Source organism: Protopterus annectens, chromosome 3.part0, assembly GCF_019279795.1.
Source record: "Protopterus annectens isolate FY-2018-M chromosome 3.part0, PAN1.0, whole genome shotgun sequence".
Lineage (NCBI taxonomy): Eukaryota > Metazoa > Chordata > Ceratodontiformes > Protopteridae > Protopterus > Protopterus annectens.
Window position 1 is genome coordinate 1,712,087,806 of NC_056731.1, and position 21,437 is coordinate 1,712,109,242.

Consider the following 21,437-nt stretch of genomic DNA (forward strand, 5'->3'; position numbering starts at 1 on the left):
GTCTCTCCAACTGTTGCAAATGCCAGGTGAGGTACATACCAAATGGGGTATTGTACTCAATCATGGGTCTGATGAGGGAGGAATATAGGGGTACAATGACATCCTTGGATCTGGATGTGAATCCCTTCATGATGAGGTGTGCAAGGTAGAATGTTTTTCTAACCACTTTGGCAACGTGGGTATCAAATGAGAGGTCGCTGTCAGCTTGGGTCCTTAGGTCTCTGATTACTTTTTCCGTACTCAGTGGGTTGTTGTCTATGTGATAATTTGTGGGTACTTTGTTTTTTCCAAAAGGGATGACTATACATTTTTTGGCATTTAGTTTAAGACCGTGACAACGGCACCAGTTGTCCGTTTCAGTGAGGCCTTTTTGTAGGATGTGTGTGTCTGCTGGTGTATCGACTATGGCGCCTAGTTTTCAGTCATCTGTGAACTTTGTCAGCCACAGCCCTCCCATGTTTGCTTTAACATCTGAGAAATAAATGCCGAACAAGAGGGGTCCCAGGACAGATCCCTGTGGGACACCACTTGTGACTGGCTTTGAGTCTGACATTGCTCCAGCGATTTTAACTTTATGGGTTCTGTCCTTTAGCCAGTTTGCAACCCATCTAGTGACATAAGGGTTTACTTTTAAGCTGTTTAGCTTATCTATGATGCCTGAGTGGGGTATTGTGTCGAAGGCCTTAGCCAAGTCCAGGTATGCTGTATGGACTGCTTTGCCCTCATCAATGGCTCTAGTGACTGTTTTGAAAAAGTCAACCAGGTTTAAAAGGCAGGATCTGCCCTTTACAAAGCCGAACTGGGTGGGGTCAAGTGTCTGTAGGTCCCCTATGTCTCTGTTTATGAGTTCCATAATGATTCTTTCCATAGCTTTGCAGACCAGGCTAGTTAAGCTTATGGGGGCGGTAGTTTCCAGGGTCTGTAGAGGCACCCCCCTTGCAGAGTGGGACCATTGTTGCTGTACGCCAGTGTTCAGGTACATATCCCGAAGTAAGGCTAAGGTTAAATAGCATTTTTATGTGTGGGTTTAGCTCCTCTTGGAGTTCACGTAACACGCACCCCAGGATACCGTCAGGTCCCATTGATGCTGTGTTTTTTGATTTGTTTAGGGCGGTTCTCACTTGGACATCTGAGATGACAGGGAGATTACATTCAGCTGGGATAAGTATTTCTTCTTTTGGGGGTGAAGGAGGGGAGAAATTTGCACTGAACCTGTCAGCCAGAATGTTAGCAATATCTGTGGGTTCAGTGTATTTTTTGTTGTAGTGAACCAACTCTGAGCATATCTGAGGGTGTCCACCCAGGTTTCTAACATAGCTGAAGAAGGCTTTGTGGTTATCTTTTATTAATACAAGGTTTTGACTTGTAAAGCAAGGGTTAACTTGAACCAAGGTTTGAAATAAATATTTCTTTCTAAAAAGCAGAAGTATAACTCAAAAACTGCAAGGCTTGAGCTTCAGAGTTAAGAATAGATATGAAAAGTATAATGTGCTGAAGCAAGCAGCTATCTCAGACAGACATCTGCTAAAATAATTTCTGATGAAACATGCTTAGCTTAAAAATGTTTCATGGAAAAAACAACATGTCTAGTTTAACTTGTTTGTGTGGGCTAAACATAATGGTAAAGGGCATCCCGTTATGACTGAAACATACAGAGAGACATTTGATATTTTTAACAGGGACTTTTGCAAAAATGAAAGAACTAAAATACAGAGACTTCAACTGATGTAAAGATGACGTGGACAAGAATCAGTCATGCAAACCACAAGGACACTAGGAAACAACATCTGCTGCTATCAAAAATGATTATATAAACTGGACATTACTTGCTGTTTGGGAGAGACATATTGATCAAGTGTGCACTGATCTTAGAGACAACATTGTTAATGAGGAGCAAAGACTGTATTCTAGCTATGTTATAATAGAATTGAAATAATCTCAGACAGTGTAACTGCTTGGACATATTAAACTATAATGGAAATAGCAGTACGTTGTGAGTCTGGTTACTCCTGACATTTAGAAGGAATTTAACAACTAAATAATGACAGGCATTTGAGTTTCAGACCTCATGCCCTTCAGAAAATTCATGATAACACAATATTTTTTTTCTAGCAACATTCTAAGTTTATAAGATCAATATTTAAAATTTGGCCCTATTTTTGAGGCTTTGTCCCCCCATTATTTTTGTAATTGTCCAGATTTTTGTGCTAAGAGGTTGAAAGCTATGGTGTAAGGTCAAAGCAAATGCTGGCATGAGTAGTGAGATGAACAATTGTACATTTTTTTATTCTTAAATACAGCAACATTTTTCTGATCAGCCACTGTTAGCTTACTGTACTTTTACAGCAATATAGGAAATTAGATTATTAAGAATATCAGTAGCCAACAAAGACATAATTAGTTAGTATATTTATACATTGTGATATATGTTATTTACAAGGTGTAGCTGACCAATATTTTAGATACATATGAAATATTAATACATCTTCCATAATGCTTAAACCTGTAGTGGTTTAATTGTAATGCATCATGCCTGTTTTGTTTTTGTCAGGTTTAGTTAAATAGTTTTTTTTCTGAGTGGAAGCACTTCATGAATTTATTTGACTGTATGGAAAATTATACATAGAAACCATGTACATGCGCATTTATAGAACAAAGAAAGCATTCAAACAGGACCATGGAAAGGTATCTGCAATTCTGTCAGCCATACAAAGGGAACACTATTTCTGATGAGCATTTTGCAATGACAGAATTCTAACCTCAAACACTGAAAAGTGCTCTTTGTACAGAGAGAATTCTAGATGGCAAAAATACATGACTGAAATGCATTCACACATAATGCAAGTTGCTTTATTTTTATTATCCCAACAGTGTTTGGTGATGAAAAAATTACAGCTAAACTGTCATTCTTAATGAACTGTCTACAGTCTTGTAATTTGATAAAAGCTGAAAAGTACTCTATTTACTCACTCTGGCTTTATCCTGATGAGTCCAGGATGTCATCTGTGGGTGGGTATAATACTATCCATGTTTAAATCGTATGCATTGACTTTCTTTTGGCATTACAGTAGGATGTGCACTGACTTTTCAGCTTAGAGCTGTTATCCAAATGCACAAAGCAAAATGGTATTTCTGCACCAATTTTGGATTTGGAAACTAAACAGTGATTATAGCTACAACTTACTAAAAGGCACATATTATTGATTTCTGTTTGGATTGGTTATATGGTATTATGAATTTAATTTAATAAAATGCAGTAGCTTTGTGAATTCATCTTATAATCCACTGGGAAAAAAATGTCAACCATTTTAAAATCACAGGCTATTTTTTGAACTTTGTTCCTCTGTAATATACGTAGCTTAATATGTTAGTTCAACTAATATGACATAACGTATTATAATGGTGCATATAAACTGTAAAAGGCTTTTTGCCTGTCTTTCTACATGAGAACAATGTGGAATGCAAAAAACAGAAAAGAACAACAAAGCACAACTTTAGTCACATGAGATACCCAGAAACAGTATCTGTTAATTTCCAACACTGTAGCATGCTAAGAAGAAAGTATAGACCACACTGTTCTCCATCTGTATAGGGACTGCACTAAGCTTGGAGAAAGATAACCCAGGCTCTGACCCCTAAGGAGGGAAAATACATTTCATTTAAAAGGTTGTTATTGTTGAAGTTTCGCATTTTCCATGCATTTACCATGGCTTCGAAATGTAGAGTATATAAAGTTTAACTTGGAGACGGGGGATAAGATACATATAATAAAAGAAAATTACCGAAATCACCAGCGGTGTGTGCTTGAGAGAATGACCCATGAAAATCCACCTACAGTGAAGAAAGAAAAAAAAAATTAATTAGATGTTATAATTGTAGGAAAATACAGTTGAACCTTTCTATAAAACCTAACTTTTTCATCATATAAAGAAGCTTGTATTCATAATTCTGTTTCTTATGACATTAATGAATATACATGGACAGCTTACACAGTTGTATCTTTAGATGCTGCTCAAGTTTCTTGTTTACCCAATGGTAACCTTGAACCACTACTGATCATCTACAGTTTCTCTTCGAAACTTAGATTATTCTTGGAACCTCCAGTCACTGTTAGGGTAGAGCTTACACATTGTCCCTGTGTCTCAGTGGGTTTTTCCTGGTTTCTTTTAAAACATACTGCGTGGTGGTGGACACTAAACTGTGTGTCTGTGTCTGTGTTTGTGTGTGTGTATGTGTGTGTGTGTGTGTGTGTGTGTGTGTGCGTGTGTGTGCGTGCGTGTGTGTGTGTGTGTGTGTGTGTGTGTGTGTGTGTGTGTGTGTGTGTGTGTGTGGATACACACACACACACACACACACACACACACACACACACACACACGTTGCAGGGTGTAGGGTTGGGGTTTGTAGCAGGGTCAGGGTACGTGTTAGAGTTAGTATGCATAAGTAATGTGGTACAGCGTGGGGCTAAGTTGCCTGCCCATTCTTACTAATGTGTGCCAACCCTAACCCTGCCCCTGCTATTAACACCAATCCTACACTTTTCTGTAGCAAAACCCTTTCAGTAACACTGCCACTATTAAGACAAATTCAAACTGAATGTCATGGTAGGATTTTGGTTTCTAGATTGCAAAATGAAATTACTTTCTTTCTGTGATCTTTTGCACTTGTGGTGTTTCGGGTTTCTGATAATTTGTTCAAAATGTTGGCATTCATCATAAATGGTTTGATGTTTTTACTTTTTAAAAACTGTAGTTGGTATATATAATTAGAAGGGGTTGTAGGGTGCACTTGAGCAAAAAAAAGAATGTAATTTTTTTACTTTGATCATTTTAGATTCATACTTAAATGATCATTCTTTCTCTCCTCACTCTCTTAAGCATTCAAGGTTTGAAAGGACACACGCACACACACACACACACACACACACACACACACACACACACACACACACACATATATATATATATATATATATATATATATATATATATATATGGGTCCTAGTCATATTGTTGAAACACGGTTCATCGAAACCGTGTTTCGGCGGACACAATTTAGCAAAAGTGCATTTTATCGTAAATGCACTTTCGCTAAAGAGAGAGTGGAAAACTAAAGAACGCATGCTGTTTGAAAGCACTGTTAGTTGTAAATCAATGTATAGTGTTGATTTACAACTAACAAAACTATTGCTGACATCGTGGTACAGTGGGAATAAGGGAATATTCCCTTCTTCCCACTGTAGTGCGATCTCGGAGTGAGAATAATAAAGTAGGAGGTGTGGGGGGTGCAGCCACCCACATGGTGGGTGCAGGGGGGCTTGCCTCCTGCATAACACTGTTTGATGTGATTTTCCTTTATTTTTTTTTATGTTATTTTCTTTAGCAAAAGTGCATATTCAGCAATATGCACTTTCGACAATATGCAGTTTCGCTAAAGTGTGTTATTGGAAACACAGTTTGATGAATTGTGTTTTCAGTAATAAGACAGTGACCCATATATATATATATATATATATATATATATATATATATATATATATATATATACATATATATATTGTGATGCCTCACTACTGAACCAGTAAACCAGTAATCAAGGAGCCTCAATCCTCACCACTGGCATCAGTGGGGGATGTTCACTGAGAGGATAACAGGTATACACACAGTATTTCCAGATGCAGTTCTCTGCATCAAGTGCAATTTTCCTTGAGAGCACACAGAGACCACAGTCAATCTGGGTCTGGTTTCTCCCTCTTTCTCCAGATCCCCAATAAAACTCCTCACTGGCACAGGTATAGAGATGAGAGCTCAGCTGAGTGACCAAGCCATGACCTCCAGCACCTTCTCTGTCCCACCAGTGCTTTGTGTCCCTGCCCAAGTAGCTGACACACACACTCTTTGGGCTTGATTTACACACACACACACACACACACACACACACACACACACACACACACACACACACACACACACACACACACATGCATCTGGGAAAGGCTGGCACAGGTTTACTAGCTATGCCCCCTCTTGCCCAGTTTATTAGGTAGTTGTCAGTGCCTCCAGTCACTCATCAGCTACTTTAAGGCCCTCAACAAAGGCTGTCCAATCTTATTGTGTAATATAATATTAATACAAATGGTAGTTTGACCAAGAGCAAGGCTGTTAGGAGTGACCCACACAGTGTTACCAAATAAATGTTCAAGTACTCTCAAAACTTAAATATCTCTACAAAGATCAGCCACAGTTAAAGGTTTAAATATATTTAATAATAAATAATAAATGGGCAAGACAATACTAAATATATATTCACAGTGACATCAGAGTTCAAAATCAGAGGAAATATTTAAAATAACATTGCAGTACAGGCTCATACAAATAAAGAAAAACAGCTAAACTAATGTTCACTATATTCTTGACTTATACTGTTGCCTAGAAACTTACTTCATTAGAACAAGACAAATGATGTGGTGAATGGTTCTTCTGTTGTCAGGTCAAAGACAAAATGCAGAATGCTCTGTCTCACCAAGAGACTTAAAATAATATCTAAAATATTACTGCTGAGATAGTTTGCAGAATGACATCATTTCTAGTCATCTGACTTCAAGTTCCCAGGCCAAACCACAGTTGCTGAAGCATCTACATGTAAAATACATATACAATGGCTTTTGCTCAGATTTTGACAGATGCTGGAAGTCATAAAGCAATTGCATTCCTTTATACTTCAAGACTAGTAACTAGTTCACCTGAAGACAATACAGGAAAATTCCTAGCACAGGCTCTGTGTCTCTAGATGCATTGGAAACTGAAAGATACCATCTCTTATGGCCTAGCCCATAAAGTAATTTTATTTCAGGTATTTTTCTAAGGTTTGCTGGACTGAAGTTAACCTACTGTATTCCAGCTTCCACTGTTAGAATATGTACATTTAAACAGTTACAATAATAGTGCATCTACATTTCTGTTCACTTCCAGTAGGGCACACTGTGGATACATTTTAAACACAACACTTTGCAAATAAATTTTTAGCACAAACATATGTACAGAGCAGTTTGATATAAACATGAGATACAGTTTTAATACATTTGTAACACAAGCATCTTATATGACATATAATTATTTACAAAATTTCAGCTAGATGGGCTGGCAGTATCTTCTTTTGTCACACTTCTTCCGCCTTTGAAAACTCAAGCTAGTTTTTCAAATGACCCTTAAGAAACATTCCTTGAGAGGGAGGAGCCTATCTGGGGATATATTACCCAATTCCCTGTCTTGACTGTCTGGCTGTAGCCATGGATCCCACTCAGATTTCTCCTGCCTTCTACTGGAAATACTTAGCACAAGGGTCTCCCGATCATGGTAAGGTGTCATGGTGTTAACATGGTACAATTTGTGCCCCTGCCTCTGCCTGTTTCAAAACTTCGAACTGCAAATGGTTGAGACCACAAGATAAAAGTTTTGAAACTTCAAACATTTTGAATGGAGATCGTAGTACAGTGTGGAACTGGAAATTTACCATTTTCCTCACTGTAGTGTGATCTCGGCGTTGGTATATTTATTTAGCAGGGGGTGTGGGGGGTTATTTTTTTTTATTATTATTACAATTTTGAAATTTCAAACTTTGATCTTATGATCTTGACCATTTGCAGTTCAAAGTTTTGAAACTTTGAGCTTGTGAAGTAGTTCCAGATGTATATATATATATATATATATATATATATATATATATATATATATATATATATATAGATATATATATATATATATGTGTGTGTGTGTGTGTGTGTGTGTGTGTGTATATATATATAAGTATATATATATGTATATAAATATATATATATGTATATATATATATATATATATATATATATATATATATATATATCTGTGTGTGTGTGTGTGTGTGTGTGTGTGTGTATATATATATATATGTATATCTATATATATATATATATATATATATATATATATATATATATATATATATATATATATATATGTGTGTACATATATATATATATGTGTGTACATATATATATATATATATATATATATATATATCGGCAAACTCAACTGGGTCAGAAACCCATTTTCAGGGGAGGCCCAGGGAGAAACGCTCCACATAAAGTACATAATACATAAACATAAAACATAAACATTTAACAACTGACAGGTATTTATACATCTTGATTTTTGTTTTGATACAATAAATATTGTTTTTAAAACTGATGTATTCTAATGCAGAAATGTAATACTATTAATATACTATTAATATACTATTATGCTTTTTCAATGCATAATCTATAAACTTGAACATCAGACTACTTTAACAACAAATCACAAGCACAAAGCCTAACAACCCAAGCAACTGGCAGAGAATATCAAATGTTATTAACAAAAATAATAGATATACACCTGCTGTGAATTTGCATATAGTGACACTCAAGAAAACTAATGAAAAATTATTCATGTGCATAAATAATAAATTCTGAAAAAACAATATAAAAATAATTACTCACTCAGATGTTTTAGTGCATAAATCCAGCATATAAAACTTGCATAGGTTCATAAGAGATTACTAGGCTAATAGCTCAAAAGCCTTACAAGCCGAGCCAGTTTTATCCGGATTTTACCCAATTTTCTATCCCTAAAGGAAAGATAGCAAGGGTCAGCAAGTGGAGTTTTGACATGTTCTACACACTGCCTCTGTCCATAAGGGACATGGGTGCCTCCCCGGAGTGAATTTGCGATTTCCCATCCATTGGTCCAGATTGAACTTGAAGATAGTCAGGAAAGGGCTTAATCTCTGAGACACAGATCTGTCTCTCCAGCATAATCCATTTATGTCAGAGATCTGATTTAGATCCTTGGAGTGGGTAACACTCTTACAGTTAGTTTTGTGACTATGCAACATTTTCATCAGGGTTGTGTTACACACTGCCTTGTAGGTCAGGCATAGATCATGACTCAGTAATTGATAGGGAACTGAATACATTGATAGGGCTTTTAATTGGTCCACATGACATGTTGGTTATGACCTGTATTTTTTGGTGAGAAACCTCTGAGAACATTCCAACTGTTGCAGGTGTCTGGTGGCGTGCATGCCAAAGGGTGTATTGTACTCAATTATTTATTCTGATGAGAGCCAAGTACAGTGGTACTAGGACATCCTTAGATCTGAATGCCATGACCTTACTTATAAGCTCAGCCACATAGAAGGATTTCCTCACTACCATGGTCACATGGTGGTCAAAGTTCGAATTACTATGTGAATACCAAGATCTCTTGCCACTGGGTCCACTCTTGGGGGTGCTATCAATGTTGTAATTTGCAGGGGTATGTCATTTCCCAAAGGGTATCATTATGCACTTCTTTGCGTTTAGTTTAAGGTCATGGCTCTGACACCAAATCATTAATCGGCATCAGTTTTTTCTGTAGGATATCAACATCTTTTTTGGGAGTGAATGATTGCCCCCAACTTGCAGTCATCAGCAGACTTGGTCAGCCAAAGGCCATCTACATTTGCCTTGATATCTGAGAAGTATATCCCAAACAGGAGGGGGCCCAGCACTGAGCCCTGTGGTACTCCAGTGGTGACTGGCCTCTTGCTGGATGTGGATTCCCCCTCTCTAATAACATGTGTCCTATCCATGAGCCATTTGGCTATCCCTCTGGTGACATAGAGGTTTATGCCCAATTTTGTGAGTTTATCTATAATACCATAGTGAGGTATTGTGTCAAATAACTTGTCCAGATCAAGGTAGATGGTATGCGCTGACTTACCCTCAACTATGGCCTTGGTGACCTTCTCAAAGAAGTCTATTAGTCTGAGCAGGCAGGACCTGCCTTTGAAGAAGCTGAACTTGATCAGGTCTAATGTCTGAAGATTTCTTATGTTGTTGTTAATCATGTCCATGATTATCTTTTCCAAAGCCTTGCACACAAGGCTAGTCAGACTTATGACTTGGTAGTTTCCTGGGTCCATTGATGGTCCCACTTTGTGAAGATGGATGACTGTTGGTGTCCTCCACTCTACTGGGACAAAGCCTGTCTGGAAACTGTGATTAAATAGAGATCCAAGTGGGTCTGCTAGGTCATGCTTCAAGCTATTTAATAGGTACCCTGGGATTCCATCAGGTCCCATTGATGCTGTGGTTCTAGTTTTGGAGACTGCAGTGATGACTTGCTCTTTTGTGATAACAGGCAAAGGAATGGTAGGAGGCATTTCATGGGGAGTGACCCAAGGTGATGTGGGGGTGAAATCTGAGCTGGATTAATCAGCCAGCATGTTTGCTATTTCTTCTGGCTGGATATGGGTAATGCCATCTACACCCAACTCAGCACATTGTTGAGGGTTTGCCTTAAGATTTTGGACATAACTAAAAAATGCTTCACAGTTATCCTTTGCTTTGGAGACTATTTTAGTCTCATATTTAACTTTTGAAGACTTGAATATTTCTCTGATTTGCCTGCTGAAATTAGTGAATTTTTTTTCTCTGTTTAGCACCCTCCTTCTTACTTCTACACAGGAATTTCTTCCTTTTGTTGTATAATCTATTTACGCCGGGTGTCCACCAGGGTGACTTGTTTTTCTGGATAGACCTGGGTTTAGTTCGATCAGGTACTGCTGTTTCTATGCAGTTATTTAAGTGGTTGTACAGGGCATTCGTGTATACTTCTGCATACACTTTCATGTTTTGGGAGTTGGGGAGCTTTAATATTACCTATCACTTCATAGACGGTAAGTTGCCCTGGAAAAATTCTTTAGGGTTTTAGGGTTTGATGGGAGTTCTACCATTACACTTATTTCAAAGGAGGGCAATTTATGATCCAATCTTACCAATGAGAACAGTACGATTGGGTGTGCAACACTCCCCCATGTTTGTAAGTATTATATCAAGGATATTTGAGCCCCTAATGGGAGTTCAGATCAGCTGTTCTGCAGCATTTGCATTAACAAAGTCCGGGAATCTGTGAGCCTGCATATTAGTGTTCATGTATACTGCCCAGTTTATGAAGAGGTAGTTAAAATCACCTATGAGTAGTGTGTTGGGCTGAATGATAAGTGATACTAGTAACTTCAGGCATGCCGAGTAGTTTTCATGGTTCACATTTGTGGACCTGATATGGTGGGGGATTTTGACATTGGTCAGCTGGACATGGAGTAGCTCAAGTGATTCATCCTGCTTGACAAATCTTAAGGTGTAACTGTTTTTTTATGTAAATGGAAACATCTCCTCCTTTTGTTTTTTTCCTTTTCAGAGGGTGGTCTAAATGTGTGATAAGCCATGTAGCCTTGCACTGCTGTGGTGCCTGCCACAGCTTTGAACCACATCCCTGTAACTACACAGATGTCCGCATTCTCCAGAGTGAGTAGAACTTCCAGGGAGTGCAGTTTTTTTTAAGACTCTTAGCATTGAGCAGTAGTACCTTCAGCTTGGCATTAGAAGAATGTGTTACATTGTTAGGTCTGTTGGTTTGGTACTGCCCAAAAAAGGCACTTTTGGCTAGCTAATGCCTTGGCCAGCATTCGAAAGTCTAGCAGCGACAGGTATAGACCATCTCTGGCAAAGCAGCATGGTCTGTCAATTATGTTGTTCCAGGCTGACAAATATCAGATCCCCTTGGAATGACACCAGTAGCTAAGCCAATTACTGAAGTAATAAGATAAGCTTAACTAAGCACAGCTAAGTAAGGGGGTGTGTCTGAGGCTGTATTGACTTATTCCATGAAATGAGGAGCGTGTTCACGTCCAGGGAAGGCCATTTCTTTATGTTTACATTAGCTAAACAGGTTTGCTTGGTGCGTACATGGTCTAAAAAAAAAAAAAAAAGTCCAGAAATAGCAGGACTGTTTACATTTGAATAAAAGCAATCAAAAGCAAATTACCTAGTTAGCAGGTGGAATGCATGACAGTCAGCCAATCATACAGGTAGCATCTGCAGCACAACAGTATAAACTATAGAAATATCTTACAGTCTGTTTTTCCCACAAACTCTGCACCATTGGTGTACACATGCAGGGGAATTTTAACTGGAAAAATGTTAGGGGTTGCCATTGCTTTGATCCATCAGTATGTGCTAGAGGTTGAGGGCAGAGAGGAGGATAATGCTGACAACCGCCACAGACCGAGGAGGAGGAGAAGAAGAGTGTTCAGATGCAGGGTAACTTACCAGGGGCTACATGATTTGGAGATAGAGTGCTACAGGGTGGACAGAGACATACTTCATCAAATCACTGAGCTGTGCCGGACTCAGATCTAGAGCCAACAGAGGGAAACCCATCCCAGTGTATAACAAGGTATGTGTAGCCTTAAGAATTCTAGTGACAGGTACTTTCTAAAGACCTACTGGGGATATCATGGGGGTCTCACAGGCATCTGCATCCAGGGTACTCCACCAGCTCCTGGATGTATTGCTACCACATGTCGGTTGAGCACAATTTACTTCCCCAACACCCGTGAGGAGAGGACCAGCAATATGTGTCTCTTCCACCATGTAACAGAATACCTGGAGGTACTGGGTGCCATAGACTGCACGCACATCCACATCAAAGCACCACCCAGTGAACAGGGTAGGGTCTACATAAACCGCAAGAGATTCCCCTCCATCAACTGCCAGGTTGTGTACAATGCCCAGGGCATTATCATGAATGTGTGTGCTGGCAGCCCTGGAAGCTATCACGACTCCCACATCTGGCATTCATCACAGCTGTACCATGCATTTGCCAGTGGAGGCATCCCGTATGGCCATCTGGTAGGGGATGCTGGCTATGCACTGGAGCCGTGGATGATGGTACCCATCAGAAATGCACACACACCCACACAAGAATGGCATAATGAGGCACATGCACAAACCAGGATCATTGGGATGCTCAATTCATGGTTCCATTGCCTTGACATATCTGGTGGAGCCTTGCAGTACTCTCCAGCCATATGTGCACACATGTTCATAGTATGTGCCATGCTACACAATATGATCCTGTGGAAACAGCTGTAGCAGGAACAGCACGTGGAAGGGCCACAAAGCCCACCCCATTGCCAAGGTCCCCACAGGCACAGAGGGACTCAGAGGAGGAAGCCCCTTGAGCCTGCTCCTGTAGGCAGACAGAGGAGTGCCCAGTATGCTCAGGCTTTGGCAAAGAGGCAACGCATAGCACACACACTGACACTGTAGGGACTCCAGGGACTGACACCACTATCTGACTCACACACACAGTAAAATGGATGACACACACATCACATTACTTGTAACTTACCATGTACAGGCAGGGTACTGTGTGCATCCAACATAGGTGGCCATCAAGCACCGTCCTCACAACTGCCGCAAACACAAGTTAAGTCAGTCTTCTTAACAATAAATGAATGGATTAGAATGTTTTGCTAGGATATCTATGGTAATGCTGCATGCATGCAAGGGAATGGGGTGAACTACTGAGATAGCAGCACACAACTTACAGCTATGTGGGACACCAGGAAATGTCTGGCCAAAACTGGCCTCCACACACTATGCAGTAGTACCCAAGGTGGCAAATCCCGCTGCAGTATATGTGTGGGGACAACTAACTGGGGGGTCATAGGTCACAGGCATGGATGTCAGTGTGGGAATCCCATACCCACCCCTCACACTCACACAGCAAGTCAGCTGTAGAAAACCAGAGAGAAATGTCTGGTAAAAGCACACAAATGCTAGCAATATTGAATTAACCCCCTACAGACTCACACAGTGATAGCACAGCAAAACTTGCAGTTGCAGTAAGGCTGTGAAGGGTAAGAAGTCTGAAACTCAAATGTATGCCATTACAATCTGACCTGTGCTCTTTACTGATATGCCTCTAGTCCCCAAAACAGGGAACAATAGTATGGTAAATGGAACCAAAATGTAAAGCAAATATCAGCACAGTCTTTGCAAATGTGTACAGTTGACAGGTGTGCCCCCACATACCGACAGAAATGCAGTAACATGTATGTTTGCAGGGAAATAGCTGCATAGCACACATTGGCAGGGTTGTACCAATATACATGAATACATGTTGTCTGCCCACAATATGCAGGGGTCAATGAGCTATGTGTATGTGTGGCCAATACTGTCAGGATCTAGCCAGCATGTTCTCCTGGCAGCCGTCTTGTAGTGCCCTTGGTACAGTGCTGCCTTTGACAAGGCCATGTGCTGATAACTGCAGTGCCAACTGTTATGCATGTCAGTGACACCCACTGCTCTGCCACTGACATACCTGGAAGTCGCAGTGCTATGTGGAATATACTACACATATAATGGACATCTTGAAGGATGTGCAGCTGAGATGCCAAGGCTTTTGTGAATATAAGTGCGTTTTGGTACTGTTGCCCGTGGTTATTCTCAATAATCTTTTTTTATGTTTGCTTTTACATATAATGGACATGCCTGCACAGTAGAATGCACTCTGTATCGACACCCATAACTCCCAACCTCTGACAGCAAGATGTCTGGACAAGGGCAGAAATAAAACTGGAACAAAGGCACAATGATAGCCATGTGTTATAGATATTGCCCTTACATACTGAGAAAGTTGGTAGGGTGAGGGGCTTGTAGTAGCAGAAATTGTCTGAAGGTTATGTAATCTGAAATAGTAATGTCTGTCATTATTTTGTAACATCACTCTTCAATTATATGTAACTAACTTGCCATAAAAACACAAGTTTATGTAAACAGGATGAAACCGGTAGCCAAACACCTGCACAATGTGCCAAAAATGTACAGGTGAGAGGTATGCCCACACAAGGATATGACATCTCATGTTAGAAAGATACCACACAAGCAGGAGATTCCCAGTCAGTATATCACTAGGTTGCCAGACTGCTTATACAGTGCATCATCACTCAACTGGCTGTACCCACACCTCACAAATGGCCTTGTTGGGAAAGAATGTACATAGCTGCCCTCATGATATTGGTCTATGCATCATACAACTAGTATTCCTCTGGTAAAGCACTGTGATGATCTGATGATGTATGACACTAGGTAATGACACAATACATTGCAGTATCAGACTACAGATATGTCAGAAAATGTCTGCTAAACAAACACAGTACCCTGAGGGATGACCTGTGTACTCCTGTGAGGTATGGCTGTAGCACACAAAACCCTGGACTGGGGTACACCTATCTCTGGAATGGAGTCCCACTCTAACTATAGAAGGTCACACTGGGCATGGTCCTACTCTTAGAGAAGCACAGGACATGTTGGAACCCACATCAGGATATATGACTGTATTGTGTATATATGTCTGTGCATACAGACAGCTATGTACATCTTAACTGTACCCACACACAACCACATCAGACAGGATTACCCTCAGCTAGCTGTAAATGTCCCATATGTGATATATCTACATCTGTTACATGAGATACACACACACACACATATATATATATGGGCAACATATAACATATGTCAAGCATGCACACACATAGATGTGGGGAAGTGAGAGACAGACAGTGATAGAGAGACACACACACACACACACACACACACACACACACACACACACACACACACGCAGATACAGACAGAGTGAGTCACACACAAGGATACCCTGAATGGCATAAAGTGATGCCCTGTTGTGGACAGTGGCATACCAGTTGTAAACAGTTGCATGTTGCATGTGCCTGCATAAAAGATGAACACCATTGTGTAACAGTACTGAAGTTGGGTTTATAATATCACATCACCTGAGTGTGTGTGTGTGTGTGTGTGTGTGTGTGTGTGTGTGTGTGTGTGTGTGTGTGTGTGTGTGTGTGTGTGTGTGTGTGTCTGTAGGTTTATGTATTAGGAGGCTGTTCCCACTCAGTACACTTCATATTGCCCTGCATCACAAGAAATGCTACTGTCATTCACATTAGAAGTACCATTGGACACCTATTAGCCCTATAAGCTCTGTAGCATGTGTGATAACTGTGCAACAGTATAGTACAAATGACTAGATAGATAGGGGGTTCTAATCTCAATTCTGGCAACTGTGTATGTGTGAGAGTGAGGGAGTGTGCGTTTGTAGATGAAACAGTTTTAGGCCATTCCTAACCACAACACTTCCCAGTGCCCCATGTTATCAGTCCTGCTGATTACATTCCCCTTATCAGCACCTTTGGCCAATTGTCAGCCCAGTAAGCTCTGTAGCACGTGTGATACCTGCATAACACTATAGTAAAAATTACTAGATAGACAGGGGTTCTAATCTCAGATCCGGCAAATGTGGGTGTATAAGTATGTGTGTATGTTTGTAAGAGAACGTATTCTGATAAGTTTCCCACTCAGTGCCCTACTTTAACAGTCCTACTGATGTCATTCCCCTTATCAGCACCTTTGGCCATTTGTCAGCCTAGTAAGCTCTGTAGCATGTGCAATAACTGTGTAACACTATAATACAAATGACTAGATAGACAGGGGTTCTAATCTCAGATCTGGCAAATGTATGTGTGGATGTATAAGTGTGTGTGTAAGTGTGCATGTTTGTAAGAGGTATTTTGATAAGGTTTCCACCCAGTGCCCTACTTTATCAATCCTACTGATGTCATTCCCCTTATCATCACCTTTGGCCAGTTGTTAGCCCAGTAAGCTCTGTAGCATGTGCAATAACTTTGTAACACTATAGTACAAATCGTGTGTGTGTGTGCGTGTGTGTGTGTGTGTGTGTGTGTGTGTGTGTGTGTGTGTGTGTGTGTGTGCATGTTTGTGTGAGACAGAATCATATCATGTGGTGGGTTGTACCATTTTGAGTTGTGTACCACCCTGTACACTTCCCATCACCCTACTTTACAAGGCCTGCCGATGTCATTCACCTCATCAAAACCTCCAAAGCCAGCTCTGAAGGCAGAATTGTGGCAGACACTAAAAACAACCACAAAGCCTTCTATAGTTATATCAAGGATCTCCATGCAATACCCAGATTTGTTCTGAGTTACTGCACAATGGTACCTCCTCTACTGAGCCAACAGATATTGCCAACATACTGGCCAACAGATTCAGTGCCAACTTTATGCCTCCCCCTCAAAAGACCAGTCTCAATACTGGCAGAATGCCAGGCACCCAACATTACTGCAGCACATGTTAAAGCTGCATTGTCTAAGGCCAAGAATAAAGCTTACATGGGACCCAAAAATATCATTGGCTGTGTTCTACATGAATTACAAAGTAAAATGGCACCACATCTATGTGCTCTGTTCACTCACAGCCTCACTTCAGGCTTTGACCCTAACGAATGGCACACTGGTGCAGTCATCCCTCTCCATAAAGGAGGAGTGACTACAGACCCTAGAAATTATTGGCCCATTAGCCTGATGAGTCTGATATGTAAGGCTATGGAGCGCATCATTATGGACCTAATTAACAAGGATATAGGGACTCTCCAAACTCTAGATCCCACGCAATTTGGTTTTGTGAAAAGTAGATCATGCCTGCTCAACCTGGTTGACTTCTTTGAGTCAGTCACCAGAGCTGTGGATGAAGGTAAGGCAGTTCATACAGCCTACCTCGATCTGGCCAATGCCTTTGATACCACTCCTCACTCAGGAATTATTGATAAACTCAGCAAACTAGGCATCAACCCCTATATCTTTAGGGGGTTGCAAATTGGCTCACAGATAGAACCCACAGTGTAAAAGTAGCAGACTCCAAGTCAGACTGCTGACCAGTCATGAATGGAGTCCCACTGGGATCAGTCCTGGGGCCTCTCCTGTTTGGCATGTACTTCTCAGAAGTCCAGGCCAACACGGAGGAACTCTGGCTGACCAATTTCACAGGTGACTGCAAGTTGGGAGCCATTATTAGCTTCCCAAGTGATGCAGACATCCTACAGAAAGGCCTCACTGAGACCAATGACTGGTGTCAAAGCCAGGGCCTTAAGCTTAATGCCAAAACATACGTAGTTATCCCCTTTGGGAAAACCTCAGTTCCCACTAATCACCACATCAATGGTAGCCCACTGAACATTGAAGGTGTTATAAGAGCTCTGGGGACACAGGTTGACAGAAACCTCTCCCTCGACCACCACATTGCCACTGTGGTCAGAAAGTCTTTCTATGTGGCACATCTCATTACCAAGGGTTTTGCATCCAGGAAGAAAGAGGTCATCATTTCTCTCTACTCTTCCCTCATTAGACCAATCATAGAGTATAATGCTCCATTTGGCATGTACCTCACTAGACACCTGCAACAGTTGGAGAGGCCACAAAAGTACCTCACAAAGAGGATCCCAGGCCTTAAACACATGTCCTACATGGAAAGACTCAACAAAACTCCAGCTATTAACTGTCTTATATCATCTACTAAGAGGCAATCTCTGCTTGACTTATAAAGCCATGTCTGACCCAGCTCTGTTAGAAATGCTACATCTAAAGAAATCCCAATCCTTCCACACCACAAGCTCCAGACACCTCAACCACATTACCGCAATCAACAGAACATGCTGGAGGGACAGGTTTATAACCCAGAGACTACCCATCCTCTGGAATACACTTCCCATACATGTCAAGAAGACCATCTCACTAGCCCTCTTCAAGTGAAATCTTGATTAGTGGATGGGTAATAGAATGTTCACCCCAGGGATCACTCCAGTGGCTCTACTTGATACAGGCACTCGGAACTAATGACAGAAGGCACAATGCCAGGGTATTTCTATGGGCTAGGCTTGTAAAGGCTCCAGGGCCATTAGCCTAGTACACACCTATGAACCTATGAACCAATGAACCTTGGGGCAAGATATTTTCATATAAGCTCCTTGGCATGTCTGATAACTGTGTAACACTCTTAGAAGAAATAACTAGATAGGTAGGGGTTCTAATCTCAATACTGGCAACTGTGTGTGTGTGTGTGTGTGTGTGTGTGTGTGTGTGTGTGTGTGTGTGTGTGTGTGTGTGTGTGTGTGTGTGTGTGTGTGTTTGGGTTGAGACTCATATCCTGTGTGGGTTACACCACTTTGTGTTGTGTACCTCCCTGTACACTTCCCATCACCCTACTTTACAAGGCCTGCTGATGTCATTCGCATTAGAATAACACTGTAGTAGGAATAACTAGATAGGTAGGGGTTCTAATCTCAATACTGGCAACTGTGTGTGTGTGTGTGTGTGTGTGTGTGTGTGTGTGTGTGTGTGTGTGTGTGTGTGTGTGTGTGTGTGTGTGTGTGTGTGTGTGTGTGTGTGTGTGTGTTTGGGTGAGAATCATATCCTGTGTGATCTATACCATTTTGATGTGTGTACCATCCACATCTCTTTACCACCTCCCGATGGCATTACTTTATATAACATGTTAATGGCATCTGCTTCACATGCAGCATATTAAACCGTTGTGCAGGCCATTCCAGTCATCTGTATACATGTCTACGTAATATCTGAATGTTTGCAACCCATATGTGGTCTGTGTCCCCTAACAATGGCCATGTATGTGATATTGTTGCTAAATAGGTCACAGTTTTTGTACTGACACACATGCCAGCATCAGATATCATACCTGACTGAAACATCATGCTGATGCAATGTCTGTTACTCTATCACTTGTCCAGGTTTGTAGGAGCAGTAGATGACTCCAGTTGCTATTTCTGGTGGGTTATCTCACCATCCATGAAGGCATTTACAACATTACGTGTTGTAAGAGGTAGTGGGTTATGTCCCATGCATATAATGTATGTGGGGCATGTCATGTGTATGTAGCACTATAGTACATTAAAGTGGATATGTAGGTTTATGAATTTGTCCATTGCCAATTATGTTTGTGTTACTATATGCACATCCCCTGTGTCAGTCTTTACTGTGTGTATGCAAAGGATATGCCATTTTGTTTCCATGTTCCACCCTGTGAACTCAGGAATACATACCAGAAACCTGTCATACACAGTACCATGCATGCCCTCATCAACCTCATCAGGGTTCAGTGTATGGGAAAGAATTGGCAGGGTCAACAAGTGCTGACACGTGAATCTGTTGTGGTCAATCTAATGGCTAAGCTGGTGAGGGACCTACTGACAGTACTCCAATAACCTGTTCCAAATGTATGAGCCTGTGGTACTACACAACACTGAGGTGACATGTCTGAAGGCTACCTATCTGAGACAAGGGGTATGTACGCCAGGTCACACTGTCTGACAGTGTCCATCACACACTGTTGCATGCATACACATCTGGTAAACGTACATATAAAGCTGTACCTTGGATATGGAATGGTTGGTGTATTTCCACTCTGCCAAATCCACATTGGTAATGTCTGCAGGGCCACAGCCTGCAGACACACAGACACCTGGAACACAAACAGAAATTAGCATGTCAGACTACATTCAGTCAGTGGTGCTAACTGCAATAATGCATCATGGCTAATAAGGTACATACACCTTTATGTGTACCCATAACAACTGCAAGCAGACAACATCTGAAATAGTATTACATAGCTACACTGTACTATATTCACCCTGTGCATCAGACCCATATTAGCCTGCCCCATCATCGATGGTATGGATGACAGGGATGTGGCACAGGTATCATCATATGCACAGGGTGTGGTGTGAGTTTGCCAGAGGCCTAGGCTGGACCATACGGTTGACATCCATGTGTTTGTGTGTGTATGTGTGTGTGTGTGTGTGTGTGTGTGTGTGTGTGTGTGTGTGTGTGTGTGTGTTTGGAGGGGTATCCTATAGATGGGCTGTGCAGAGGTGCTGTGTGTCTCTGGAGGTGATGCTTTTGATACAGATGTGTGCGTGTATGTATGCACACAGTCACACCATGTAGCTGCCCTACACAGGGGTATGTTGGACAGCTGTGGACTGTACATGGCAGGGTGTCCAGTTCACTGTCTCTGGCTATGGACATGTGAACTGGTCCTACCAGTGGTCTGACTGGCACCACCAGGCCCAAGGCCAGATGCAGTACTGCTTCCTGATGGTGACTGCTGTCTACTGGATCTGTGTCCCTGATGAGACCAGCCAGGACCACGTGCCCATGGCCTGCTCCACTGTGATGTGGACAGCAACCCCCCTTCAGTGGTGCTGGTGTCACTGCTACTATGGGAGTGTAAAGGTGCACAGCCCCATAGACTCTCAGCTGATGTTGGTGCTGACCTACGTCCTCGTGGCCAATGCCCATCTCCACCCATATACTGTAGCACAGACATGCCATGGTCGAGGATTGCCAAGGTCTCACCCCACTGTCTATTCATGAACTCAGTATTTTGGCATGTGGCCTCAACAAGATCATGTATGTCACCACGTAAATCAGGAAGAGTTGCATCCACCACCCTCAGTATTTGTCTGGTGTTGCATTCACTACGTGCCTGTGCATCCATGACAGCCTGAAACATGTATCTGGTGACACCTGCTGTGGCACTTATGACAGTGGCTTGATGAGCAGCAGTCCTCCTGCAAGCACCCCTGTCCATCCGCCTGTGTGGGACCTCACCTGCACTCTGGCTATGGACAGTGTCT

General features: G+C 41.3%; 1 protein-coding gene across 1 annotated transcript in view; it reads right to left on the reverse strand.

Moving 5' to 3' along the window:
- Nucleotides 1-21,437, reverse strand: part of GPLD1 (glycosylphosphatidylinositol specific phospholipase D1) — an 871,054-nt gene that overhangs the window by 607,895 nt on the left and 241,722 nt on the right. Inside the window, exon 6 of the mRNA XM_044065746.1 lies at nucleotides 3,783-3,831. Within this exon, the coding sequence (XP_043921681.1) occupies nucleotides 3,783-3,831 (49 nt within the window). The remainder of the gene's footprint in view (nucleotides 1-3,782; nucleotides 3,832-21,437) is intronic.